At 54.1% G+C, this 27,832-nt stretch overlaps 1 protein-coding gene across 6 annotated transcripts; it reads right to left on the reverse strand.

The window, feature by feature from the left end:
- Positions 1–26,807, reverse strand: PSEN2 (presenilin 2). 6 transcript variants are annotated; one of them, XM_032641115.1, is made up of 14 exons: positions 26,731–26,798; positions 25,740–25,863; positions 21,793–21,877; positions 21,190–21,225; positions 17,032–17,228; positions 14,589–14,803; positions 13,189–13,330; positions 10,998–11,065; positions 10,075–10,295; positions 8,966–9,064; positions 6,347–6,430; positions 5,887–5,988; positions 2,024–2,142; positions 4–729 (listed from the first exon to the last, which is right to left on the reverse strand). In XM_032641115.1, exons 5-14 carry the CDS (start codon positions 17,206–17,208, stop codon positions 574–576), a joined length of 1,383 nt encoding a protein of 460 aa, XP_032497006.1. In that variant the 5' UTR covers positions 17,209–17,228; positions 21,190–21,225; positions 21,793–21,877; positions 25,740–25,863; positions 26,731–26,798; the 3' UTR covers positions 4–573. The 6 variants fall into 6 exon arrangements, 5 of the variants coding, with proteins under 5 accessions (XP_032496997.1, XP_032496988.1, XP_032497014.1 ...); XM_032641123.1 differs by lacking the exon at positions 25,740–25,863 and having other exon boundaries at positions 2–729; positions 26,731–26,802; XM_032641124.1 differs by lacking the exons at positions 21,190–21,225; positions 21,793–21,877 and having other exon boundaries at positions 467–729; positions 26,731–26,765.
- Between the last annotated feature and the right edge of the window lie 1,025 nt (positions 26,808–27,832).

Raw genomic sequence — 27,832 nt, forward strand, 5'->3', positions numbered from 1 at the left:
TGCAACAGGATTCGTCTATTTATTGATATTAAGACACTTCCCAGCAGTAACTGCTTTTAACAAGGACTCTAAAGGTAATAAAATGATGACAGCATCATAGACAAAGCGTTGGGAACGTTCCTTGCAGAGAAAATTGGCTTTTCCTCTCCGGTCAGAGTGATCAGGCGCTACATGCCGTCCCAGGCGTGACCTCCGGGTCCCGAATATATGCGCCCCGTCCTCCGGCTAGGCCCTCAGAGGACTCCAAGCTGTGGGGCGAGAGCAGGGGCCTTCCCCAAGCCCCTCCCACATCTCAGAACCTTCCTCAGCTCCTCTGGACCGATTTCCCACGTCTCCTGTTGGTGAAGCAAATGCTCACGAAGGGGTGAGCCACGGCCTGGTGACAAAACCACCAGCACCGAAAAGCTGGTCCTTCCTCTTCACAAAGTCAACACAACACTTTTTTATTCTCTCTTTTTTTTTTTTTAAGGAAAGAAAAGTCTTAAAAATATATGGCACTAGAGTATACAACTGTACAACTGCATCCAGTTACCGTTTCTTCCAGCTTCCAGGCCACGGTGCCCAGGCTTCCCCTCAGATGCAGAGCTGATGGGAGGCCAGGGTGTCCATGAAAGGCCGTACCAGGTTGTCTGTGGAGAAGTAGAAGATTAGCCCGAACGTGATGGAGATGGGGAGGGCGGGCAACGCTTTCTTGAACACGGCGAGCAGCAGGAGGGTCAGACACAAACCCTGCAGGACACAAAGGCGAGGGGGTTGGTGGTGGCCACGGGTGTGGACGGGGGACGGAGAGCAGTCAGTGATGGTACAGTCCCTGGGTTCAGGAGCCCTGGACACCCCGTCATCTTCCCTGGTCCCCTCAACAGCTCTGTGAGGTGCCTGAGGGCAGGAGTTCTCACCCCGTAGCAACGCCCTGCACATGGACGGGTGAACCAGAAAGCAGGCCTCCTGACCCCTAGAACGGGGCTGCCACTACCAGACTACCTCCCCTGGCTGGCTGCTGGAGGGAGGCGTGACCTGATGGTGAGGAGCTTTCCCCAAGGGGACGTATATTTATACGAGAACTGGACGGGCTGGACTGAAAGCCAGCAATGTTCTCAGCAGCTGACACCAAGGGAACCAAGATGTCATGTGACCCCGCCCTGGGGAGCAGGCACAGTGGCTGCCTATCCTGTTCCCAGCCCAGTCAATGCAGGCAGTGGTCCAGGGTGGGGACAGGAAGCCAGAGCGCCTGCCCTATCCCTGGGGAGAGCAGGAACTCAGGGCAGACAATCTGGAAGTGGAGGAGCCTGGGAGCTCACTACCCCATCCCTAACACACACTGGGCAAATACAGAATGTCTGCAGAACTGGAGCCTCAGCCCTAACGTGCCACGTGCCACCCGGGGTTCACCAGGCAGAACACCGAGTATGCACCGTTCAGAGCCTCCACCTCTCCAATCACCATAAGACGCTTCCCCACCATGTGTATCTGACCATGTTAAGTGACATACAGGTCTCCAAATTTCACTGCTGGGGTTCAAAGTGATGGGACCCCGTCTCGAGTCCCAGGAGATCCCATGGGGCTTCAGAACCCCATGGTGCCTGGGTGGCATGGAGGGAAAACACACAGCCCTGGCTTCAGAGACTCGAATTCAAATCATAGCTCGGCCCTCACAGCTTTGTGCCCACGGGCCAGGCCCTCAACCAATTCCGTCTTCTGTAAATCTCAGGTCACCATCCCTGCCTCGCAGGTGCCGTGAGACAAATGCACAGAGCTAGCCAAGACCTTGGCACCCGGGGCACAAGCTCAGTGATGTCGGAGCCTCTGGTCACTCCTCCCCTGTGCTGTGCCTGCATCTGTTGATGACCAGAACCTCCTGTAAACCTCGGTCTCATCTTGAGGATCTTCTTGGCAACCCTGCCTAGCCCCTCCAAGGGATAACAGCACCTGAAAATTCCCCTGGGTTCCTGGGCCCCCCACCAGACAGACCCTCAGGGGCCCCACTGCCCAGGGCTGGGCGGGGAGCATCCCCCAGCCCACTCACGATGAGGATGGCCACAAAGCAGGCCAGCGTGGTGTTCCAGTCCCCACTGCCCGTGGCTGCCGCCTTGCCCACCAGCACGCTGTAGAAGATGAAGTCTCCGAGGCCGAGCTTCACGCCCCCTGTGTGGTGGAGACAGAGGGAACCCATAGGTCTCGGAAGCCCCAGGAGGAAGCGGCAGAGAAGGCTGACCCTAGCCAAACAGCCCAGGTTCTCTGCCCAGCCCAGGGGCCAGAGTCCTGAGGAACGCAGAGGGCAGATGGGGTAGTGTGACTGCCCAGCTCATCTCACCTGGACTCTGGGACAAGGACCGGCTGCCTTGAAAAAACAGCAGCCAGTGGGAAAAAGGGGGAACCTGTAGGCTGAGTGACTTGCATTCTGGGCTGCGCAAAGCCAGCATTTCTGATAACTCAAGTAAAACTGCTGCTTGGCGGGCTTCCCTGGTGGCGCAGTGGTTGAGAGTCCACCTGCCGATGCAGGGGACACGAGTTCATGCCCCGGTCCGGGAAGATCCCACATGCCGCAGAGCGGCTGGGCCAGTGAGCCATGGCCGCTGAGCCTGCGTGTCCGGAGCCTGTGCTCCTCAACGGGAGAGGCCACAGCAGTGAGAGGCCCGCGTACCGCAAAAAAAACCAAAAAACAAACAAACTGGTGCTTGGCACTTGGTTAAGACAAGAGTGAATAAAATGCATTGCCTGGGGCTGATGGGAAGCTACCCAACTGAGCGCTCAGTTTGAATTATAAATGCTTTTTAGGAAATTTAATTTCACTACTTTCAAGAACATGTACAATACCTGAGGTTCTCTGGAGACTCATGTCCCTTAAAAATACGTAAATGTACATTGTAAATCAACTAAACTTCAATTAAAAAAATAAGTAAACGTAATTTGTAACTAGTGTATCCATTACTAATAAGGAAACAAGAGCTTCTAGAATGCTTTCATTTGTTTCCTTTCGTACAACTGCCCTGTACGCTTGTTTATAGGATAATTTTATTCACCACAGACAATAAAAATGTTTAAGAAACAGACCTGAATTGAGGAGGTCTGCATCAAGGAAACATGCTCTGCCCCGTCCACCCCCCTCGCCTCCCTTCTGGGCTCCAAGCAAGAGGGCCCTCACCTCCGTCTGTCCCTTCCTCCACGGCCCCTCTTCTCTGACTTCAGTTTCCTCACTTTGGCTCCTGCCTCGGCACAGAGCAAACACTCCAGTTTCGTCACCTCACAGAGGTGACTTCTTTTGCCGTGCCTCCTCTCGCAGCTACCCCCACTCCTGCTTCCCTGCTCTGCCTGCCCTCTCCCCTCCCTTCTCTCTTCTTTTTCAATCAGTTCTTTCTCAAAGGAACCGCGCTTACTTCCCAGGCACTTCAGAGATCTGTGGCGGCAGGCCCCACGTCCCCCAGCCAACGTGCTCTGGCCAGGCCACCGCCCGGCCCCCGTGGACACCCTCAAGCTACCTGTCTGTCTCAGCGCCCTGTCCCCTGGCTGGCACTCCCCGGGGTCCTCCACAAGCGCCCTTCCCTTCATCCCGTAAATGTCGCCGACGCTGTCTCCCTCGCTCTCCATTCTGACCCTACACCTTCCCTGGGTACCTTCTGGGGACCCGCAGTTCTGACAACATGTATATCCTGGTGACTCCAACTCGGGTCTCCAACCCTGACCTTCCTGAGCATCGCTCCCCTTCGTGTGTCCGTGGCGTCTCCATCTGACGTCCTGCAGAGTCTCCCACCTTCCCCCGTCACCCTCCACGCCTCCCTGCCCATCCCTTGCCCAGCCAAGTCCTGCCAGTGCGTCCCAGGTATGTGGTGGCACCACCTCCTCTCAGCCTGCTGCCTGAGTTGGGCCCTCATGGCTCTTCCCTCAGGTGGTCCCCCAGCAGTCTGTGTTCCTTGCTGCTGCCCGGGATCTGTCTGGGATGCAGCTCTGCTCACTTCAATTCCCTGCAACAAACCACTAGCGGTTCCCCACAGCCTGCAGCATGAAGTTCGAGCTCCCGTGAGTGCTGTGCACCCTTGAAGGTCCGGCCCCCAGCTGCCTGGGCCACCAAACTGCCCCGAGCTCCCGGAAGGCCTCCTCCTCTCTCATCTGAGCCTTTGCCAATGCTGCTGTGTAACAAAGAATCTAACTGGCCTTTGTCCCTGGTTCCAGGAGGGAGACCAAATCCTTGGAGTTTCCCCAGTAACAGAAGTGTCTTCGTTATTCAGGAGCCCCTTGGATCATTTATGCAAATGAGAGGATCAGGATGGCGCTGGCCTCCAGAAAGACCACGTGGTTATGTGATAAGGGGGTTGGGACTCTGGGCCAGACCAACCTCTGGGGAGAAGAGGGAGCCTGGAGATGAAGTCCTGTCCCGCGAGCAATGTGGCTCTCCATTTGGCTGGTCCTGATTTGTATCCTTTATACTAAAACTGTAATTGTAAGTTTAGTACTTTCCTGAGTTCTGTGAGTCGTTCTAGCAAATTTTCCAACCTGGTGGGGGGGGTGTGGGAACCCCCAGATCCGTAGCCAGTCGGTCAGAAGTGCGGGTGGCCTGGAGTCCCCCAGGACTTGTGGCTGGCGTGTGAAGCGAGGGTGGCCTTGTGGACTGTGCCCCGGTGGGATCCATGCTGACTCCGGGGGCTCAGTGCCAGGCCTGGGCTGCAGCCTGGCAGCCTGTCTGCCGGGTGACCGACTTGTCCTTCCAGGCCCACCTCGGCATTATCTTCTTCCCCAGGTCTGCCCTGAGTACTTTATACCTCAGCTCCCCCCGCCCGGGCTGCTCCCACGGGGAACTTCTCAAGGGCAGAGGCTGTTTTAATCCCGCAGCACCTCCCTGTTCCCATGTGCCACCCGGCACATAGTAGGTGGTCCTACTATAAACGTGTGCTGATGGAATGGCTATTTTAATCCCCTTGGGAACACAGCCATATGTTAGAACGTCTTTGGGTGCATCTTCAGGACGGCCTTCCACACCAGCTCCTTCTGCCCCCAAACACCCAGGGCTCTGCCTGGGGGAGTCTCCACCCCAGCTCCACTGTCAGTCCCATCACGGAGCCGTGCTGTTGGCGCTGACCTGCCCAGCCCAGCCGGCCCTCTGAGCCCAGAGCCCACGCCTGCGTCCCCCATGGCTGCACGGGGACGTCCTCAGGCCACGCAGGTGCACACTTTGCCGGCCACAAGCCTGCCCTTCTCCCTCATGCCCCTCCTCCCATGCAGCTCAAAACCCTCCCCCACCCCCCACGGCTCCCACCGCTCACGGGACACAGACCAGATCCCCGTTTTGATCCAGAAGGCCCCTCAAGTCCCTGCCTGCCTCCCTGCCCCATCTCTGCACTCGGGTCTCAGCGTCCTGCCTTCACTGGCTCTAACTCACCGTGCCGTCTGCCTCAGGGTCTCTGCTCCCAAGGTCCCCTCAGCTGGAAACGCACCCCCGCTGTGCGTCCCCCTCTCCGAGTTCCAGTGGCTCAGCCTCTGGAGCTCAGCTCAGAAGTTACTTCCTCAGGCGACTTCCTCGGACCCCTTGAAACAGGTCATGAGCCCCGTCAGCGCTCCCCATCACCCCGTGTTCTCCTTCACGGTCCTCCCGGCTCCGGGGAGGGCGGTCAGTGCCCACGCCTGCGTAGCTGCGTCCCCCAGAGCTGCGTCCGTACGACCGCCCCCCAGCGCAGAGCGGGCACGCAGCTGGTACTCAACCAATGTCTGCCACACACGAGGTGCAGCCTGGGCGTAGAAGTCCCCGCGGCCTGTCGACAAGGCTGCGCCTTTGCAGGCTCCTCCTCGACTTTGCGAAGCCGTCTCTGATGTGGAAGGGGCTCCTCCCCTCGCGCCCTCCTCCCCTGACCTCAGGGGGCCCCACCCGGGCCCACGCAGACGGTCGGGACACCTTACTTTCCTCCTCCTCCTCCAGCTCCTCCCCCGGGTAGCCAGGCAGGGGGGGCGCAAAGACTTCAGGGTACGAGGGCTCCCCCAAACTGTCACAGGAGTCCTCTTCTGGGTGTCCGGCGTCGTGTGAGCAGGGAGCAAGGGAGAGAGACGACAGCCCGTCAGACGGTTCTCTGAGCTCAGGGCTCCCCTGCCCTTACCATCCCCCTACCCCCCCACACCCTGCCCGACCCAAAGAGGATTCTCCAGTCCACACACAAGGGAAGGGAAGGGAGAGGAACGGGGCCGAGGCAGAGGAGCGCGGTCCCACCGCACTCGATCCCCAGGGCGTGCGTGTCCGGGGGGGCTGGTCTTCCCACCTGCCCCTCCAGCCCTCGTGCCTCCCGCAGAGGCCAGGCCAGGCTGAGCTGGATGTGGTGAAAAGCCGCCCCCGATGATGAGAGGCTGTCAGCCCCCTGATACTCACCCATCTCTGGGTCGTAGGGGAGCTGAAGGGCTCCCTGAGAGGAGGGGTCCAACTTGGCCATGCCCACCGTCCACACCATGGCGGCTGGGGAGGGAGAGAAGGGTCAGGCCTCAGGCAGTACTATCTGTGGCTGCCCCCAGGGCCTGGGAGGCAGGCGGGCCAGTCTGTGTCCCCAGAAAGCCTGCACAGGACCCTCAGTTCCTGTGGGTATTTGCTTATGCCCCACTGTTAGGGGGCCGCTGGGGGTCCAGACTCACTGACCAGGTATGGGCAGACGATGCTTCTTCCTGTCTTTTTTGGCCTCCTCACAAAGACAATGATAATGTTGTTAGTGAACAAGTTTGGTGAACTAATTATGTTTTGGTTTTATTGTGGTAAAAAAAAACATGTAACATGAAATACGTCATCTTGACCATCTTTAAGGGTACAGTTTAATAGTGTTAAGTATACTCACACTGCCGTGAAAGAGATCTCCAGAACTTTTTTTGTCCTGCAGAACTGAAACGTTGTACCCACTCCCAATCCCCCAGCCCCTGGCAAGCACCATTCCACTTTCTGTTTCTATGATTCTGACTACCTAAGATACCTCGTATAAGGGGACTCATACTGTATTTATCTTTCTGTGACTGGATTATTTCACTTAGCATAATGTCCTCAAGGTTCATCCATGTTGGAGCACGTGTCAGAACCTCCTTCCTTTTTCAGGCTGAATAATAACCTATTCCCTGTATATACCACATTTTGTTTATCTGTTCATCCATCCACAGACACCTGAGTTGCTTGCATCTCTTGGATATTGTGAATAGTGCTGCTATGAGCATGGGTGCGCAAAAATCTGTTCACAATCCTGCTTTCAATCCTCTTGGGTCTGTGTCCAGAAGCAGGACTGCTGCATCCTGTGGTACTAACATGTTCTCTCTCTCTGGCCTAGAAACTCTCTCCTGAACTCTTATCCCATCTCTCCAACTCTCCATCTGAATGTCCAGTGAGCATCTCAGACTCAACATGCCCTGAACGCTCTCAACAACTGCCCTCCGACCCGCCCACTGGCCTTCTCCTTCTCAGTAAGCAGCAACTCCATCCTTTTTGTTGCTCAGGCCCAAAAAACTGACAGTAACCTTGACTCTCTTTCTTACAACCTGCACCCCAACCATCAGAAAATCTCGCCAATTCTGCCTCCAAGATGTCTGTAGAGTCCAAGCACATCTCAACGCCTCTACTGCTGCCTTGGGGCCAAACGCCAACATCTCTCTCCCGGATTATTATTCAGCCTCCAAACCTGGCTCCTGCTTCTACCCTTGTCCCTGATACAACCTTCGTGGTCTTGTTAACACGTAGTCAGGTCAGTCCACAGTCTTCCAGTGGCATCACATCTCACTCAGCAATAAAAAGCCAAGTCCCCACCATGGCCTAAGAGGATCTGACCTCCCCCGCTCCCCGCTGGCTCCCTCTGCCTGGCCTCGGGGCGCTCCGAGCACACCAGGCCCACGCCCACCTCAGGGCCTTTGCACTTACTGCTGTTCCTTCTGCCTGGAGTTCTGTCATCAGATATTCCTAAGGCGGGTCTCTGGTCAAGTGTCACCTATGACACAGGGCCTCCCTGACCACCTTCTGTAAAATAGCACCCCTCACTGCCCTGGAGTCCTTCACGCCCCCCCCCCCGCCCCCCACTTTATCTTTCTATGGAGCTCTCACCTCCTGACTTATGTTTGCCTGTTGGGTCCCTGTCTGCCCCCCCTCCTAGAATGTAAGCTCCATCAGAGCACAGCGACGGTGAGCGGAAGTCTGACACGGCTCAGTCTTTCCATACACAGTCTCTGCTCAGTTTTTAGGCTGTGCCTGGAATGTGCTTTCTCACCCTGGGGCCAGGCCGCCAATGGCTCTCCACGACAAGCTCAGTTCTTCATTTGTATAGAGTGCCAACTCTAGCCATTCATAGGCTGTTTCCCAGTGCACCCTGCAGACAACTGAGCCCCAGAAATTCAGGCTCTCTACTTGAGTAACAGAGGGGAGGGCATAGAAACCACAGCGCAGTGAGCTCCCTGAGGCCTGGGACCTTGTGGATCTTGTTTCCATGGCAACCGCAATGCCCAGCACAGCGCCCACCACAAAGTATGAATTTGATGCATGTCTGTTGATGCCTTTATAAGTACAAATCCCCGAGTGCACTGGCCCTGAGGCCAGCAGCAACCCCGAGGGCATTCCCTTCAGAGACTTCACTTCAACCATCCACGAAGCTGTTGAGGTAGCCCAGGGAAAGGTAGGCGCACCCTTCCCCCCCAGACCCCCACCCTAAAGAGACCCTCTCCGAAGTCCCTTATCAGGGGCCTGGAGGGCTGAGTCGGTGGCCTTGGGCTCATGGGAACGCAGCCGGTAGCCACCACGTGCCACTGGAGCCTGGTGGGAGGAAGCTGCGGGGCAGGACCACATCCCCTGGTGCCCTCTTCCTGCTCTGACTTTCCAGGTTTCTTCCTGTCTAAGAGCAAGACACAGCCCACCTTCGTCTCGGAAGGTGGAGCCCTCCTGGGGTCACTGAGGCTGCCTCGTCTCCTTTCGTCAGGGAAACGGTTAACTATCTCCTCATCACCTCCGAAAGCCATGTATGTATCATATACTCACATGAATATATCAGGGCAGGAAATATGGGCTCGTTTCTCTCCTGGGCAGTTTCTACCAGCATTCTCAGTGGCCCTTTGGGGCACAGCACAGCCACGAGATCTGGGAAAGCAAAGACGCCCTTGGCATGTTAAGAAACATGTTTATTCCCAAGCAGTCCCCAGAGAGGAACCAGCCTCCTCAACACCAGGCGTTGGAGCGAGCGTGTCCCAGAGCCCCAGGCCGAGGCTCTCAGACCACGCCCTGCTGCTCCAGCAATCCCACCCCCAGGGTTTCAGCCACGATCCCTAGAGCCTGCACTGGCTGGAGCCCACAGTGGGGTCTGAGCGGTGTCCAAACAGGCTAGCTGCAAACAGGGAACTGCTGTGTACCTCCGAGACCAGAGGATGGGCTTGAAGTCCCACTTCTCTGAGCCCCAAATTCCTTATCCTAACAACGTAAGAAGCAGTACTGGTGATGGCTATCACACTGATACAGGCGGCTCTCCATATCTCTGGGTTCCGTATCCATGGATTCAACCAGCTGTGGATCAAATATATTCAGAAAGTTCCAAAAATCAAAACTTGTATTTGCCGCACATCGGCAGCTATTTACATATTGTTTATGCTGCATCATGCGTTACAAGGAACCTAGAGATGATTTAGAGTGTTCGAGAAGTGTGTGTAGGTTTTGTGCAAATAATGCATCATTTGATACGAGGCACTCGAGCATCCTCGGGTTTTGGTATCTGAGGGGGTTCTGGTACCAATCCGCCGAGGATACCGAGGGACGACTACGCGAACTGAAGAGCAGCTAACGTCTTGGGTGCTCGGTATTTATCGGTACTGTGCCCAGTCTCAGGGTTGTTCTGAGGAACAAATGACTTCCAGTGTGCCAAGTGCTTAACGGAGTGAGTGCTGTTATTAGTAACCATGTCAAGAGGCAGGATTCCACAGGACCCCACTTGTTTTTTTACAGAGGTGAACCTTCTAGAAGGGGGATCATCCAGGCCTCCCGGGGCGGGGGTGGGGGGAGGGGAGACTTCTCAACACCCATCACCCTCGTCCAGCAGTGAGGACTCAGCCCTGGACGTCACTCCATGGCCCACCCCTGCAAGCTCACGGCCCACCTACCATACACTGAGATGGCGCCCAGGATGACCCACGCAGACCACTCTGGGAGGTACTTGATGAACACCAAGGCCATGAGCGCGCTGATCATGATGAGATAGGCCTGCTGCAGCACCAAGGGGCCCTTCCAGTGGATGCACACCATGCCCACCGCCCCGAAGTTCCAGACGGTCAGGAACAGGGTGGGGTAGTCCATGGCCACATTGTAGGTCTTGAGCACTTCCCTGCGGGACCACAGTCAAGCCCGTGAGCTGCGAAACTCAGTGGAGATGTTAGACCCTGACACAGTTCAACACCCTTCCATCAGTAAGTCCCAGCCTGGGTTCTTCCAACCTCTGTCTTCACCTGCTGACATCTCCTCCCCTGTTTCCGTGAGCCCCACACGTAACCACTTGAAAAATGTATGAAACGGTGGGGAGTACCCCAACGTCTCACCCTTGGGCTGGTTCCCATAAACGTGTGCCGGCACGGCCTGGAAGACCCTCTGCCTGTGGAAAAGGCCCTTGGAAAAGTGTTCTCTCCTGTCCCTCCAGGCTCTTTGGGCCCCTGGGTCAGGCTGGTGTCCCAAATCCAGGGCAAGAGAGATCCCTTTCCCCATAAACTAGGAGGTACCCAGGCCCAGCCTGAAGATCAGAATGTAAATTTTGAGGGGATTCTGCCCCCGAACACCCCCACCCCCGCTGGGGTTCACAGAGAACCCCCTCTGTGATGGCTCTCCGTTATTTGTTTTAAATCAGGAACCAGAAGGAGACGTGTGGCCCCACTCGCAGCTCCACTCCCGTGTCGAGGAGGCCGGGCTCCTGGAGCAGCAACACGGGGAAGGTGTGGAGACCAAGGGGTGCCCTTCCCTCCCAGGTCCTTCAGACCCACTCCTACCACAGGGGAGGGGTCTCGAAGGACCCTGTTGCCCACCGGCTGCCACTCACCCAAGGTAGATGTAGGTGAAAAGGAACAGCAGCATCAGGGAGGACATGATCAGCCAGCCGTGGATGAACTAGACGGAAACAGGCAGCATGATCGCAGGCCCCGGTCCTCGGGACTGACGCCCAGGCCTGGAAACCCTTCTTCCTTAAGCTCCTCCCTGACTATGTTGGAAGGTGGCCATTTTACAGATAAGGAGGGCACAGACGTTCAAGGAGTTCTCTCCAGGTAACCCAGCCAGCATACGAAGGAGCTGGAGCTCCTTCAGGTCTGAACACCTAGCACTCTACTCCTTCTGGACACGCCAGGCACATTCCACGCTCTGGAGATAAGGCTGGCAAGGTCTCTGCGCCCACTGGCTACAACCCAGTGTGAGGGCAGTGAGACAACAGACACACAGACACATGTTAGCATGAAGTGACAGGGCTATGAAAAAAAACCTGGCTGGATAAAGTGACAGGAGACCCACTGGGGTGCTACTTTATTAGACAGAGTGGTCAGGGAAGACTCTTGAGGTAGCCTGTTTAGAAGAGTCAGCCCGGGGAGTCACTGCCCACCGGAGGGCCTATAGACAGGTCTTCAGAAAGACACGTTCCTCCTCCCCTGGCCAAATGAGGGAGGGTCAAGGGCGAGAGTGGGGCTGATCCTCAACCAGTCCTTTAGGCAGCCGGCAGCGGCATGGCAGTCACCGCTACCAGCCTCCCTGGAGGACAGAACCATCGGTCACCAGCTCAGGCCGCTGGGGACCTCAGCAGCCACCTGGTCTGTCTGCCATGCTGTGCGCTCCACCCAGAGGGGAAGGGGCCGCCTCTGGAATGTGCTGACTCTCCTCATCCCACCTGGGCCTGCCCAGTCCACCACTGTCTCCTGCCCACGTCATGGAGTAAATCTTACTGCACGGAGGGTCGAGCTGCCTCTTAACAGTCCCTGGGAGTGGTCGCGTGACACCTGCTGACCAGAGCAGTGCCGGCTTTTCACTGGCCATGCTCCTTCTAGCTTGTCCTTACGCGTGCTGTATCCTCTGCTCCAAACACAAAGCCCTCTACCCTGCTTCCTGCCACCCACGGCCATCCCTGCCCCAGTTACGAACTGCCTTTATACAGGTAGCTATTTACTGAGAAGCTCCAGCTCTCGGACACTCCCCCCCACACTGCTCACCCCCACCGTCACCCCCGCTGGGACGGGGCTCGTCCCTCTAGACTGAGCCTCCCCATCTGTCTCTACCTGCTCCACAGATGGCAGCAGCAGCCTAATATGAGGTGCCGCACACACCTGTGTGTGACCGGTTTTAAATCACGTAATGTCTAGTTCAACTTCTGTTCAGTCTTCAAAGCCTTCCTTGGGAGAAAAGCCTGAAACCCGTGCCTCAAAGCTTACGGATCTCTATGGACGATTTGGGCCACGTGGGACTCAACTCCCCTGTTCCTCCCTGGGACTGCCCCGCAGAGCAGGGGGCCCGCCCGAACGTCTCCCAGTGTTGGAAGACCTCGGCACAGCAGCTGTACATCTCCAGCCGACAGGGAAATGGGAAAATAAAAATAAACTTGGAGGGGAAGTATATCGGGTGAAAGGAGCCTAAAATAGAACATCTCACTTCTTCGGAAGGAGAAGCAAAATAAAATTAACTTCGGAACGTGAGAAGTAACCCTATGAACACTGCAAAGAGGAACTCAAGTAAGTGGGATTATGTGTAAGTTCAAAGGGCAGGAGTATTAGGTAATCCATGGGGGCGGGGCAGAGGTGGGGTGGGAAAGAGTACAGGCAAACCTCAGCGAGGTTGGGTTGGGTTCCGGACCACGATAAAGAGAGTACACAAGAAAGTGAGTCACAGATTTTTTGGTCTCCCACTGCGTGTAAAAGTTAACGTTTATACTATACTGTAGCCTATCAAGTGTGCAACAGCATTATGTCTAAAAAAATTTTTAAAACAGCATCAACTGAAAAATAATGCTGTTGCAAAAATGGCACCAACAGACTTGCTCAACGCAGGGGTGCCACAAACCTCGAATTTGTAAAAAACGCAGTGTCTGTGAAGCCCGATAAAACGAGGTACGCCTGCACCAAAAATCAGGGTCTATTTTACAGAAGGAAAATGAACTCTGTTAAAAAAAAAAAAAAAAAAAAAGACCCAGGGTTGCTGCCAAAGAGGCACTGAGGCATGGCAGGCAGGAGGAAAGCAGGCGGACTGGCACTCACCTTGTAGCAGCGGTACTTGTAGAGCACGACCAGGAAGATGGTCATGACGACAATGACGCTGATCATGATGAGGGTGTTGAGCACGGAGTTGAGGAAGCGCTGGCCCACCGAAGGTGTGTCCTCCGTGAAAGGTGTGTAGATGCTGAGGGAGGGGCGAGGGCTGGGTCTCTGTGCCCTGCCTGCTTGTACGCCTCACCCCGAGGGAGCCTGGACCTGGGGGGCAGGTGCCCTGGGCACCCCTGCCCCTCAGCACCGTGCTCTGGCTGCCCTGGCAAGCGCTGCCCACCATCCCCGTGAGCTGCCCTGCCTTCCCGTCTCCTGGCTCCTGACTTTGGCCCATGACTGAGCCGATGTACCTGCACGGAAGGGCCTGGCTGGCCTCACCAAGGCCTCCCCTGGCCCCCACACCAACTCAACCCTCCCCTGGAAGTGCTTCTCTCTGCTGACCCCAATCCCCAGCTCTGGTCCAGGGAGACCCAGCGGTTCCCTACATCCACTTCCTTATCAGCCCCATCGAGCCTAGGACGCCTCCGCCCCCGCTACTTCCCCTACCCACACCCAGCGTAACCCCATAGCTGCTAATAAACTCAGAAGGTAATTCATTGATCCCTCGCTCTGGACGTAGGGAAACAAACTGCCCGCGAAGCACTCAAGGTCTCTTAACGCTTTTCACCTGAGCTGCTCTGAGTCCCCCCAACAGACTACAAGCTTCCTGAGGGCAAGGGCTTCTTTCTCTACTCTTTTCATTAAAAAAAGCATAAACAAAATTTAACAAAAACTCCTTAAAAGAAAAAAAAAAAAAAGATGTTTAGAGAAGGTACTAGGCAGCAATTACCACAGGGAGGCTGGGGGAGGGAGCAGAGAGAGCCCTCCCATTTCCCCAGGCTGCTGCTTCTGCCTGCGTTTTCTTTATTAAAAGAAACAGAATCTCCCGTGCAAGGCTGGAAGTGAGCTAAGAAATCATTTGGTCCTCCTTGGTTTACACTCATGGGGATATGAATGAAGAGGCCCAGAGAGAAAGCAACTTGCTTGTGGTCACGCAGTGATGGGTGGTACAGCCACACCTGGGACGGAGAGCTTGCCTCCTGCAGTGAGACCCAGCGTGCTGGAGCACTGCCCGGCCAGTGGCAGGTGCTCTTCTAAGCCCTTTATGTGGATTAACTCACTCAATTCTCCTGGTAACCTTGCTATCAAACCCATCATACAGACGAGGAAACTGAGGCCGAGAAAGGTTAGCAGTGTACCCAGGCAGGTCACACAGCCAGGAGGCAGTGGACGGACCAGGGTGTAGACTCGGGCAGCTCCTCGGCCCTGCTCTTCACTGCTGGCATGGGGCCAACACAGGCTGCCCTCCCCTCCCCCAGCTCCCCCTCCCCCTCCCCGCCAAGCCCCCAACTCACAGCTGTCCATTCTTCTCCGTGTAGAAGCGCACGGACTTGATGGTGGCCACCACGACGATCATGCACAGCGTGACGGGCACAAATAGCATGATCACATGCTTTGCCCCGTATTTGAGGGTCAGCTCCTCCTCCAGGCCTGGTGGCCGCCCGGGGACCCCGCTGCAGACGTAGCGGTCAGGGTCCTCCTCATGGTCCTCCTCGCTCTCCTGGCCTCTCTGTGGGAAACCACACTGTGAGGGCCACGGAATGCCCCCCCCAGAGGCCTTAGCGACGTGGTGCATGGGTGTTTTGGAACCGGAAACGAGAAGTTTGAATGTTGCTTTCCAGATGTAAGAACCAGTCTATGGGCTGTAGTTTAGACGTGGGAGTGGTGGAATTGCAGGACGTTTGAGAAGTTTATGAGGACAACGAGAGATTTAAGTTGGCGCTGACCACCACCGATTCAGGAAGGGAGGCCACTTTGCTGTGGAAGAGGACGGTCCACTTAGCTGTGGAAGAGGACGGTCTGCAGAATGGGTCTGGGGTGTCTAAAGATCTGTCCCTCCTTCAGTGTAGGGACTCAGGATGCCACTCAGTTCTGTTCACGTGGCCACACTGATTTGGCAGGCCAGGTGATAGGAGGAGGGCAGAAATTAAACTCTGTTGGTTGAAAAATCACAAACTACAATGGTCAGCACACATGGGGACGTGGGGACTGTCTCTGATTGTGAATAAGACACTGGGAATTTGCAGAGGAAGAAATGACTTTGAACTTTTTGCACCCCACCCCGCCCCCCAAAGCAAGCATGCAAGATTTGCAGCTCCGAAGCGAAGAGGCTAACTGGGCATCAAGCATCTGGGAGCATCTGGGTTACGTATAAATGAGGAGTCAGCGAAGGAGGACAGGATGCCAGGCGCTGGCACACACTGATCTGCAAGAATTTGTTTTGGAATTGTGGCAATTCAGGATCATTAGCTGCTTTGTTAATTACATTAACAGCCAAGACAAAGCCAAATGAAGCAAAAATCAAAAGTGGCTGTTCTTTGGTATCAGTTCTTTGCAGAGAGAATTCCATCTCTATTTTCATCTGAGAAAGAAAGGAACACGGTTAATGAACAGGAACTGAAATAGCTGAAATGCACAAAAACTCCAGGAGGTAAAAGACAAAGCCACTAGCAAGAAACGGGCTAAGGAGTAGCTGTGCAGTGGTCTTGAGCTGGTGAGATCTCTCTCAGAGCCCAGAGGAGGATAGGAGAAGCTAGCTCAAGTTTCAGCAAAGGGAAATAAGGCTGGCTGGAAGAAAAAATTACTATAATGGGCAAAACGAAGAATGGAATTTAGGCAAATTCAGATGTTGTTTTACCCTGATGAGGAGGGAGGTGGCTTGGCTAGATGACTCTCCCAAGTATATCCTCCACTTCATACTGTTACAATCTCCTGCCCTGCAGGCTGCAGAGGTAAAATCACAGTGCAGCCCACCCCTCCTGCTACGGGCTGAATGTCTGTGTCCCCCAAACTCACATGCTGAAGCCTAACTCCCAATGTGATGGTGTTAGAAGGTACGGCCTTTGGGAGATGATTAGGTCACAAGGGGAGAGCCCTCACAAATGGGATTCGTGCCTTATAAAAGGGGCCCGAGGGCTTCCCTGGTGGCGCAGCGGTTGAGAGTCTGCCTGCCGATGCAAGAGACGCGGGTTCGTGCCCCGGTCCGGGAAGATCCCACATGCCGCGGAGTGGCTGGGCCTGTGAGCCACGACCGCTGAGGCTGTGCGTCCGGAGCCTGTGCTCCGCAACGGGAGAGGCCACAACAGTGAGAGGCCCGCGTACCGCAAAAAAAAAAAAGGGGCCCGAGAGAGCTCCCTCACCCCTTTTGCCAGGTGAGGACACAGAGAGAAGACAGCTGCCTATGAACCAGGAAGTGGGTCCTCACCAGACATCAGATCTGCCGGCACCTTGATCTTGACTTCCCAGGCCCCAGAACAGTGAGAAATAAATTTCTGTTGTTTATAAGCCACCCAGTCTATGATATTTTTGTGATAGCAGCCTTGAACTGAGACACATCCCCAGCTCAAAAGTCAAACATGAATCAGGTAACCTCTTGGTGACCATGTCTGGCCATCTACCAAAAAGGTTCCCTCTAGCAGTTTCCTCCTACCATCCTTTCGTCTCTGCACTGTCCTGGCATCCAAACTCACTCTCAGGTTCCTGTGGAAATAGTAACCTGCACTAGGAAGGCAAACCTAAGGGGCGGGGCCAGGATGGAGAGAATCACTCAGTACATCGCGGAGTTGATCTGTTCGATCTGTAATAGGCTGTGTCTGTGCAGAGTCTACTATCAAGCCTTCACAGACCTAGGATCCACCATGGTGGACCACCCGCCCTTTTGGCCAATTCTCACCTTTACTTTCCCCTCCCTCCCACATCAGAGAATGCCTGGTTTCTGTCCATTGGGACCCCACGTACCTGTCCGGAGGCCTTGGACTGCTGGTGGGAACCTACCCACTGGGCGGCACCCTCTCCATTCTCCAGGCCCTGCCTGCCTTCCTGGCAGGAGCGCGGCATGGGGCTCTCGGCTGACATCAAGGACGTCCGCTCGTCACACACTTCTTCCTCGCTGTCAGAGGCCATGAATGTGAGCATGACCCTACCTCCGAAAGTGCCTGGAAAAGGAGCACAGGGGACCTCATTCCACTCTCCTGCGAGGCAAAGGTAGCAGAGGGTGAGAGGCGGCTTTAAGACCTGCACAGCCCGCAATGACCACCCAAGACGCGCTTGTCAAAGGACTGCTATAAAGCAACAGTCCCCAGGAGCCACTACTGAGGCTGCAGCAACCTCGAGAGGGACTGGCTAGAGGAGATCCAGGCCACAGGGGGCAAAACCCCCAACTAGAAATGTCAGAGCCCCTCCAAACTGCCAGCACACTCACTCATTCAATCAACAAACATCTGTTCAGCACCTATCGTGCACCAACGACACTTCTGTCGTAAAAAATTAAAAACCAACCATCCAACGTGACAAATTATATAATCCAGGTGTTCATCAAGAGGTACAGAAGCACAAAGAAGGGACTAAAACTCAGAGATCAGGAGTGTTTTCTGGAGAAGATAACGTCATCTGACGGAGACAGATTTTCACAGGGGGGAGGGAATGGCAGAGGGCATGAAGAATGTTCCAGCCTGAGCCCAGCACTGCCGGGGTTGGGGTGGTGATGCTGTGGAGGTGTGAAGGGTCTCTGGTGCCGAGTTCAGGAGGTGTGCTTCGTCCCCCGAGGACAGAGGTGACAGATCAGATCTCTGGTTAGAAATATCAGTCTGGCCACTGACTGAAAAAGGAGTAAAAAGAAGGAAAGGTGACCTCCCTGGAGACAATTGTGGGTGGTGAAGAGGGCCTAAGGTGGCAAGAGTGGATGGGAGTAAGGAGAGAGAACCCAGAAAGGGTAGGAGGTAGTCAGACAGGACCAGATGTGTGGGACAAAATGGGACAGAGTCCAGGACTAGGGCCAGACAGGGAGTAGGATGGGAGAAGCGGAAGAACAAGGTTTCAGAGGAAACACTGTGAATTTGATCCAGGAATCTGCTGAATGTAAATGCGTTAAAAGGGTGAAGATGCCTGGGAGGCAGCTGAGTGCTGGGGCCTGAGGTGGAGATGAGAGTCACGAGTTTAGAAGTGACGGCCACGGGAGCAGTGAGCCGAGACCACGAGAGGCGAGCGTGTGTGTGAGTGTGTGTGTGTGTGCGCGTGTGTGCGTGCGTGCGCGCTGGGGAAGTACAGCTGAGCGTGGGACCCACAGGGAAGAACAAGGCTGTAGGGACCATACGGGAGGGAGCCTGTCCCCCAGGACTGCTGTGCCGCAGTGGTGCGGGCAGAGCAGCACCACCGGGAAGCCGGGGCAGCCCGGAGCCCTGCCAACATCCTGGGCAGGTCAGCTGGGCTAGCGGCTGGGCCAGATCCCCCGGCACCTGCCTCCTGGGACCCTGGGGCAGCCTCACGCCACTCGGCACAGTCAGGTCTGCTCTCAGCTCAAAGTTCATCTCCACGTCAGTTGCCCCCAAGAATTTATGATTTTCAAGTGGAGCAGGCAGGTTCCTTCTACTGAGTCAGCCAGCTCTGCTCATCTTGGCAGGGTCCGAGGCTGCTGCTGTTTGTGAAGACAGTGCCCCAGGCCGTGGGCTGGATTACTCCCAGCTGGACTTCTACTCCATCCCCAAGTACAGGCCCGCGGCAGAGCCTGACTCTGCTCACCTCACAGACTCGGGCCCTCACAAAAGGCTCCCCCGTGGCTCTCACAGGGATTTCAGAATGAACACGCTAAGCTCCCCAGGGTTCAGCAGAGATAAGACAAGTACAGGAGTGAGAGCAGTAGTGACATCAGTAGGAAGCAAGGTACAGCAGCTGCCAGGAGGGGTGACGAGGACGCTGTGCTACTGCAGTTACGACTAAGGTGGGGACCAGGGAGGCAGTGGTGGGAGGTGGACCATCCCAGGGTGGGGCGTGGAGGCCTGACCGGGGAGGGGGAGCTGAAGCTAGCAGAGGGGGCCAGCCAGGGTTTTGGTGCTGAAGAGGGATGTGACCAGAGTGCGCTCTGTGGGAGCAGAGGGCCAGCTGAGCCCTCCTGCCTCTTCCCGGGAGGCCCCAGGACTAGTGTGGCCTAGGGCCCAGGAGGCGGATCTGCTTCTCAGCGCCCAGACCTGGGACCAGCAGAGTCTACCTCAGAGCCCAATTGGAGGGGACACGGCTTTGCAGCCCCACAGGCTGTGCGACCTCGGGAAGTTCCTAGCTTCCTTCATCTACAGTAACGGTAACGAAAGAAAACTACTTAATGGGGACCCAGGAGGGAAAACTTCAAAGCGCTCCTCCTCTGCAAGGCTGGGCCCTGCCAGATAAATCCCAAACAGACCCCTGCCTGGACCCAGGAGATGCCCTCGCTGCCCACTCTGGCAACGGTGAGTCTATTCTTACTCAAAAAGGGGTACCCGCACACAGAGCTGGCTGCATTTCTTCAAGCTAAACCGGGACATTCCAACTGGAGCAGTGCAGTGGTTCTTTCCATACTTTATTCTGTAGCACGTCAGATTTGTCTGGGGTGCGAATTAATAATTTAGTTACGATCTCACTCCTTCTATTCTTCCCACACCTCTGGAGGGCCTGTGATTTGTCTTTACGACGACTGGAGGAGCAGATCAGGAGTCCCTGCATCTAAACGGCAGGGCTGCACTCCCAGGGCAGAGGGCAATCTCATCCTTCAGAACCACAACAGCTGCAGCATCCTGGCTGCCTCTTCCAGGGGAAATGGACAAACTGGGGAAATGGACAAACAAGGAGTGAAGGTGCTCCTTGGAAGGTGCTACTGGGGAAATGGACAAACAAGGAGTGAAGGTGCTCCTTGGAAGGAGACAGGGAGCTACGGGGCGGGTGGGGACAGAAAAGCACGGGACCTGGATCAAGTAAAGTCCTTCCAATTTCCATTTCTTCAGCCAGTCACCAAATCCCAGGAATGCACTTCTGACTCCCAAAGTCTGTGAAGGACGCGCCCAGGGAGAGTGAGCTTAAAAAAGGACTGTATCCCTTCCATGCAGCATCGCATTGCACAGAGGCGGGAAGTCAGAAAACTACAAAACACGCTTTTCCATCCACCACATGTAATTCATGGCCTCCTTGCGAGAAAACAAATGCTCCCTGAGAAGATTCCTTCCCTCCTTGCGCTCTGCCCAGGACTCCCAGAAAACCAGGGCACAGAGGGGCTGCAGCAGGGAAGGGCTGGACTTGGCTGTGGCTCTAATCGCAGCCCTCTGGGCCTGGTGGTCATGAGCAGAGGTAGAGGTGCCTCTCGGAGTTCCTAGCACCTGAGGGCATGGCTTAGGACTTTCAGAAAGCTGTAAGATGCTTGAGATGCTGCTTCTCAAAGTGGTCCAGGTCACCTGAGGGGTGGTGAGAGAACAGCTGCTGAGTACTCACTATGCACTAAACACAACAGTCAGGTACGAGGTACTGCTATCCTTCTCCATTTCACAGATGAGGGAACAAGAGTTAAAAAGTGATAGGTTCAAAGTCATCCTTGGACCTAGGTGGTCAGGTTCTGGGCTCTTAAATGCTACGCTAGGGTGCTTATTTAAAATGCAGATCCTAAGTTCCATCCTGGCCAAAGGTCCAGGGATCTGCATTTTGAGATGGTCCCTGGGCAATTCTTAGGCTGGTGTTAGACCTTCCCTGGAGCTGCTGCCCAGTAATCAGATGCCCCAGCCAGGGCCCAAACTTGGTACTGGAAGTGTCCAGTTACAGTTCACCTCCCTGTCTCAGGGGCAGGGCACCTCGCTCACCTAGCCTGGCACACCTACTGCTCTGTACAACTTGCTTGCTGAATGGGGGCGTGAAAGAACGAACAGTCCTTCCTCCTGAATACCCTGTGCCTGGTCAGAGAGCCACTGGGGAGGCAGATGAGCAGGTGCTTTTCAGACTAGGAGAGCCACAGGGGGAGAAGAGAGTGGTCTGGCTGAAAAAGTCCCCAAGCAATGCCCACCTCGAAGGAGGGTGTGGTAAAACTGGGGCTCAAGCGTCGCTGGTACCAAATGGACCAGGCTTTCTGAAGGCAGTAAAAATCGAGGGCTTTAAAAACATTCATACCTTTTGATCCTGAAATGCTACTTCTTGGAATTTGTCCTAAGAAAATAATAAAAGATTTACATAAAAACATGGTTGTTGCAGTCATTTATAATTTTTTTTTAAAAAGTGAAAATGACCAAGATGCCTGACTCTGTATGATAATATATCCATTTGATGGGATCTAACATATGACTACTAAAAATCTCACTTCAAAGAATATTTACTAAAAAAAAAAAAAAATTTACTAACATATGAAAACAAGATGTTAAATTTAATAGATATAAAACTTGACATACATAATTATCTGAATTGTCTTAGAAAATGCATGTATATGAAGGATTGGCAAGAAATATTACAAAACATTAATGGTGGTTATCTTTGGATAGTGAGATTGTGGGTGATACTTTATATTTTTCTGCATTTCTCAAAGCTTCTATAATAAACATGGATTGTGCCTGGCGTTTTTTGTAAAGCTATTAAGTTTTTAAAGGGAAATAACAAGTATCAACATTTAGACAGATTTTCTTCCACCCCGCCTTCTCCCACATCCTCTCTCCCTGGACTGGGGGGAACAGATGGACTCAGGAAGCCTCTTTTACACCTTCTCCTAACCCCTCTTATTACCTGGTTCCTGAAGGAGAACAGAGCAGCTGGGATGTACTCCTTTTGCTTCTAAGTTGGAACTGAAGACTGATGGTACTCTGCAATCCTTGGAGGGAAAAATCACCACTCAAATGTATGCAGATAAACAACCTTCTTGCTAGATGTTTCTCCACATCAGAGCACCAGTGACGCCAAGAACTCCTGCCGGGAGGCTGACTCACAGGCAGGTGCTGGTGGGACTGGGTGACTCTCCTACTGCTGATGTCAAATCCTATCAACCACATAGCAACCGGCTCTCCGTTCTCTCTGACGGAGCAGCGGGAAAATGCAGAGAAGCTAATGGGAGGAACAGGTGCCTAAGACTGCATTCTGGAAACCCTTCCCAGAACAAAGCACTGTGGCTCAAAGCTCCGTGCGTTAGGATGTAAAATCAAACATCCAAAGAAGCCACTGCTCACTCCCATTAATCAGCTGAATGGGATCCAAATGCTGAATGAGCCAAACCAAGGGAGTGTGACCCAGAGAATTTCCCCAACCTTGCTGTGTCAGCGGTTCCTGCAATTATTATAGAAACCCTGGTGACCCAATTTCCTCAACCTGATTTTCATTTCAGAGAAATGCAAAGGTTTTGACCTTAAAGTTTAAGGCCGATGGACCTAAATAGGAAATCGATCTTTAAATGCCATAGTAAACACTAGTGCCTCATGCAAAAAGATGGAAATTTCGTCTCCAAAAGAAAATTGGGAGTCACTGCACTTAAGACAAACTGGTGGTCAGCAGAGAAAGGCTTGGATCCGGGTACTTGTTTTTGCAGGCCTAACTGAACAGTGCCCCTCACTTCCTTTCATCATTGAAGGATAGTTGACTTCCGATATTACAGTAGTTTCAGGTGTACAACATAGTGACTTGATAGTTTTATAGATATTCCATATAACGTTATTGTAAAATACTGGCTATATTCCCTGTGCTGTACGTTACATTCTTGTATCATTTATTTTATACATAGTTGTTTGCACCCCTTAATCCCCTTCCCCTATCTTGCCCCTCCCCGTTTCCTTCTCCTCACTAGTAACCACAGTTTATTCTGTTGGTCTGTTTCTGTTTTGTCACATTTGTTCATTTTATTTTTCAGTGCTGCCTCAAAGAGGGTGGCATTGGTTTTAAATGGGCCTCTGTCTATGGTCACACAGTTACTTCACAGAACTCCCATGACCCCTGGGGTGTTCCCCGCCTTTCCTCATACTAAGGAAGAATTTCCTGAGCTGAGGAAATTCCCACAGCTTGCCTGCCTGTCTCCCCCGACCGTGTACTGGCCCTGGCTGACCTTCATCCATCTGTCCATCCACCCTGCCCATACTCTGATGCACATCACTTGCCAGATGGTTCTCCCCAGCACAGGAAGGTGGCCTCGGCCGGAGCCAGGGCCTGAGTCCCACAGGGAGGCCCTGAAGTCCCACTCCGCCCTCCCAAGTCACAGGCCCCAGGCGACCCTATGGGGCCTCCTAAAACCTTGACCCAGGCTCTAGAGTTACCTCTGTCTGCCCTTTCCTACTCAGAAGTTCCCAGGAAACATTTTCTCTCATTTCCTGAAGGAGCCTGGAAAAGGGGCGGTTTGGAAGCGGCAGAGGGAAGCTGGGAAGGTGGCCACCGTTGAGTAGGGCCCAGAAAAAATTGTGGGGTTTTGTTTGTTTGTTTTAATGAGAAGCAGTAAGCCAGTGGGCAAAAGCTGAGCCTTAGAAACGGACAGAGTTCAAATCAGCTAGCTGACTGATGTGAACCACACACTGGGACAAGTGGCCCGCACACTCGGGCCACTTCACATGGCCCCTGTCCTCTTCTGTAAAAAGCAGGATAGGCACACTTTGCAAGATTACTGTAAAAACTAGAGATAATGTGTAAAGTGTCTGGCACAGAGCTCAATAAACGGTAGTTATAATGAAGATGAAATAAAGGCAGGGACTCAGTGAGAAGGGATAACAGAAGCCTGTTGATGGCCCTCTTGGAAAGCTACGATCTGCTAAACCACCAGACACACGAGTTGAGCACCAAGGTCACGCCTCATCCAGGCCCCGGGTGTTTCCACTTTAGCCCCAGTCCAGGGCACTCCGGCAATGTGAACATTTTGTCAAACAAAAGGGCAAGTCCGTAGACTGATGTCAGAGCTGGCAAGGACCTTATAGCCCATCCGGTCAGCACCCCATTTCCCATTTAGGGAAACTGAAGCCCAGAGAGACAAAAGGTTAAGGCCCATGACCAGAAGCCACAGTTACAGCTCAGGTCTCCAAATTACCAACAAGGAGCTCTTCCCTGCTGCTGTAAAGTACTTGTGAGGGTCACATACTCAGTGGCCCAGGACCATAGTCACGCAGGTAGCCTACAAAACACAGACGAGGTCAGGATATGTCTCAGCAGATACGGTACAGCAGAACTTGAGCACCCTTTAATTTTTCTTCCCACTGCTCCAGAAGACTGTATTTTAGCAAAGACAAATCAGCAACCCATTCTCCCAGGCAACGAAGAAACTGGACAGAAATGATCTCCCTCCCTCACACCTGGTCCTCCCTGAGGATCAATTTGAAATTACTTTTCCCCAGACTGTAATAACACAGCAGCCTCACCACCTCCAGGTCAAGAAACCAACACTGATTACACAGGGCTTGAAGCCCATGTCAGATCCGGCCAGCTCAAGGTGCGGAGAACCTCTCAGGCCCTGGCCAGGGGCAGTGTGGAGGGCGTGCCAGCCTCAGGGCCCTTGTATTCCACCCCCAGCCCCACCCACAGCTGCTGCAGTCCAGGAACAGGTGGAAATACTGGCAGAAACATTTGTTATCTTGCCAGTCCCCAACTAAACAGTGTCTAAAAGTCAAATCAACAGCTGAAAAACAGCCAAACATGTCTCCAATAAAACATAATGTGACCTACACACACTGCTTTGGTTTCTTTATAAAAAATTTTTGGTTTTGTTTTTGTTTTTTGCTTTGCCAGGTAGTTGCTAATGGAGACCACAGAGCAATGTCCTGGGCGGTAGTGCAGTGACATGGGTAGGGCATGAGTGTGGGAAGCCTCCTGTGCAAAAACTCAAAAGATGAAGAAGACACAGCCAGCTGGGTTCAAATCCTGGTGCTCACAGCCATGGAAGCCACACAACAGAACAAGCTGCTTGTCTCCCTGAACCTCAGTTTCCCCTTCTGTAAAAGGGTTAAAAATAAGAACTGCTTCAGTGTGATCGATGCTCTTAAGGCAACTGTGACAACCACTGTACAAAATGGCTTTTTATTGTATATGACAAACCTAAGTTATGTTATTGTCATTATTACCATCGGTGACTTAGAGAGAGGCCAAGGTAGGCGGGAGCCTCTCATTTGGCAAAGCCTGGGGGTGCAGCGGGACTGTGAGTAGCCACAGGGGAGCTGGGGGGGAGGGGCAACGGGCCCCCAGGCGCATCTGAGCGGCAGCCCCTGGCCACGCTCTTCTTGGTCCTCCTCTTCTTCAAATAGACAGGCTCAGGGCATTCACCTCCCATGCATGCACATGTCAGACTCTAGACTTGGTGCACGGATACTTCAACACCAAACGATACAGAATTTTTCCTAAAAACCTGACACAACAACCATCCCGCTCCACAGCAACATTCCACCAAGACCCCCACCTCCAGCCACTGCCCTGAATGCTCCCTTGCACACCCAGGGCACAAACCTGGATGGCCTGCCTGACGGGTGGCTGAAGCTGCAGCTCTGAGCTGGAGACAGGACCCGAGGCCCTTTCACCAGCCGGGCTCAGACAACACCGCTGCCAACACATTTCCTTGTCCCACACAGCCACATTCACACAGAGGGGAACCTGAGGCTCACACACCGGAAGCAGCTTATACGAAGCCTTTTAACTACTGCCAAAGGTCTTGGCTGAAGTCCTTGGAGACTCAGGTGTCTACAGAATGGGGTCTATGTAGAAGTCAGGGGCATCCATACCGGAAGCCGGGGTCTGTACCGATCAGTTACTCTCAGGACAGGCTGGCAACCCAAGCTGTCAATTTTGGGTCAAGTTGGCTCTGCAACTGTTCTGGATGGGATGGATGCCTCTCAGGTTCTCCGTCTGTAAATGAGGATGCAGGTACTGCACCAATCCATAGTTCGTACCGTAAAAAGGGAATACTCATTAAGGCACAGGCGGGGGCATTTCACCCAACTGTCAAAGGGCTGAGGTCTAGTCCCAGGGCTGGACAACAGAACTAGAGTCCAGGACAACGGGTTCTAAGCTTGGCTCTCATATAGCCGATCTGCGTGACCTTGAACAAAGTCACTTTAGCTCTGTGGGCTGAGTTTCTTCATTGATAAAATTTTCTTCAGCTTCAAAAGCTAGATTCTGCAAGTCTCCTCGCAGCTGTAAATGCCTGATAAAACGGCCAAATACCAATGATAACGAAACTGGAGTCTCCAAGCCCGGACCTGAGGTCCTGTTCCTCACGTACCCGGGAAGACCTCCGCCTCCCCTCCTGCCCCCGCTAAGCACTGCCCGGGCCGGGTGCCACAGGCCGGCAGGACTGGGCGCCCATTAGGTGCCAGCCAGGAGGGAGGAACACAATGCCGCGTCCGCACGCCTTCGAGACCCACGTGCACTGCTCCTTTAAATGCCCCGGCCCTGTAACAGCCCGCACCGCGTCCACCCCGGCGAGGGCTCCAGCGGCCGGGTGGACCGGGCCCTGCTGAAGGCCCGAGGCCTGGGGCCCCTCCCCGCGCTCCTTCCACTCCCCAGTTCCGGGCCGGCCCCGCCGCTGTCCCGGCGCCCTCCCCTCCCCGGCCGCTGGAGCCGCAGCCCCGGAACCCTCCAAGGGGCCGCGACCCACCGCCGCGAACGGTGTGCGGAGGGCAGGGCCCGGCTCGCGGGTTGCGGCTCCACCCCGTGTCCTTCGAGCCGCGGGCGACCGGGCCGCGACCCGCGCGCGCGTTCCAGCCAGCTCACCTGCTCCGCCGCGGTGCTCCGGCATTGTTTACGCAGCTGGCAGAGCGCCCGCCGGACCCGGCGCCGGCGCAGACCCCGCCCCCGCCCCGCCCCCGCCCCGCCCCGCCCCCGCCCCGTAGGCGACGCTACGCTCCCCGGTCCACGTCTGGGCCCCAACCGGAGCCGCGGCCCTGGAAAGGCAAGGGGCGCGAGAGAGGCCTGGCTTACCCCTATTCGCCGCAGGGACCCCGGAATGGACCTGACGTTGGACTGAGCACTGACCTTAGAGTGAGTGGAGGCTGGGCCTGTAATGTAAGAAGGCCTTGGCGGCAGCACCATAGGACGGTAGCGCATTTGCTTCGTGGACGGTCTCCTGTCTTGTAGTTTTAGGTCCCCGCATTCCAACCCCCCCACCCCACCCCCGGTATTTACTCACAATAAGGGAGCTCTAGTGGCCTGGGGTGAGCTAACATCTTGAGAGTTTTCCTGGTCTGTGTTCTAGACCTTCAAAACTACCAGATAAAATTGAACAGGGATGAAATTGCTACCCGTGACCTGAGAATTGACCTGGAACGTTGTTTCCAGGATTTGGAGTCCAAGGGGTGAGTTGTCAATAATCTGATATTTCTCAGTGGCTTCATATTTTTAAAAGGTGAAATTCACACAACATAAAATTAACCATTTTAAAGTGTGCAGTTCAATGGCCTTTAGTACATTCACGGTATGGTGCAATCCCAGCCACCTCTATCTAATTCTGAAACATTTCCATCACTCCAAAACAAAACCTCCTACCCATTTAAACGTTTCTTCACATCTCCTTCTCCCCTCAGTCCCTGGCAACCTATTTACCTATTTTGGATATTTCATATAAATGGAATTATAACAATATGTGACCTTTTGTAGCTGGCTTCTTTCACTTAGCATAAATGTTTTCAAGGTTCATCCACATTGTGGCATGTATCAGCACTTCATTCCTTTTTATGGCTGAATAATATTCCTTGCATGTATAAACCACAATTTATTTATCTGTTCATCCACTGATGGGCCTTTGTGCTGTTTCCACCTTTTGGCTATTGTCAGTAGCACTGCTGTAGACATGCGTGTACAAATATTTGTCTGAATA

Source organism: Phocoena sinus, chromosome 1 (genome assembly GCF_008692025.1).
Source record: "Phocoena sinus isolate mPhoSin1 chromosome 1, mPhoSin1.pri, whole genome shotgun sequence".
Lineage (NCBI taxonomy): Eukaryota > Metazoa > Chordata > Mammalia > Artiodactyla > Phocoenidae > Phocoena > Phocoena sinus.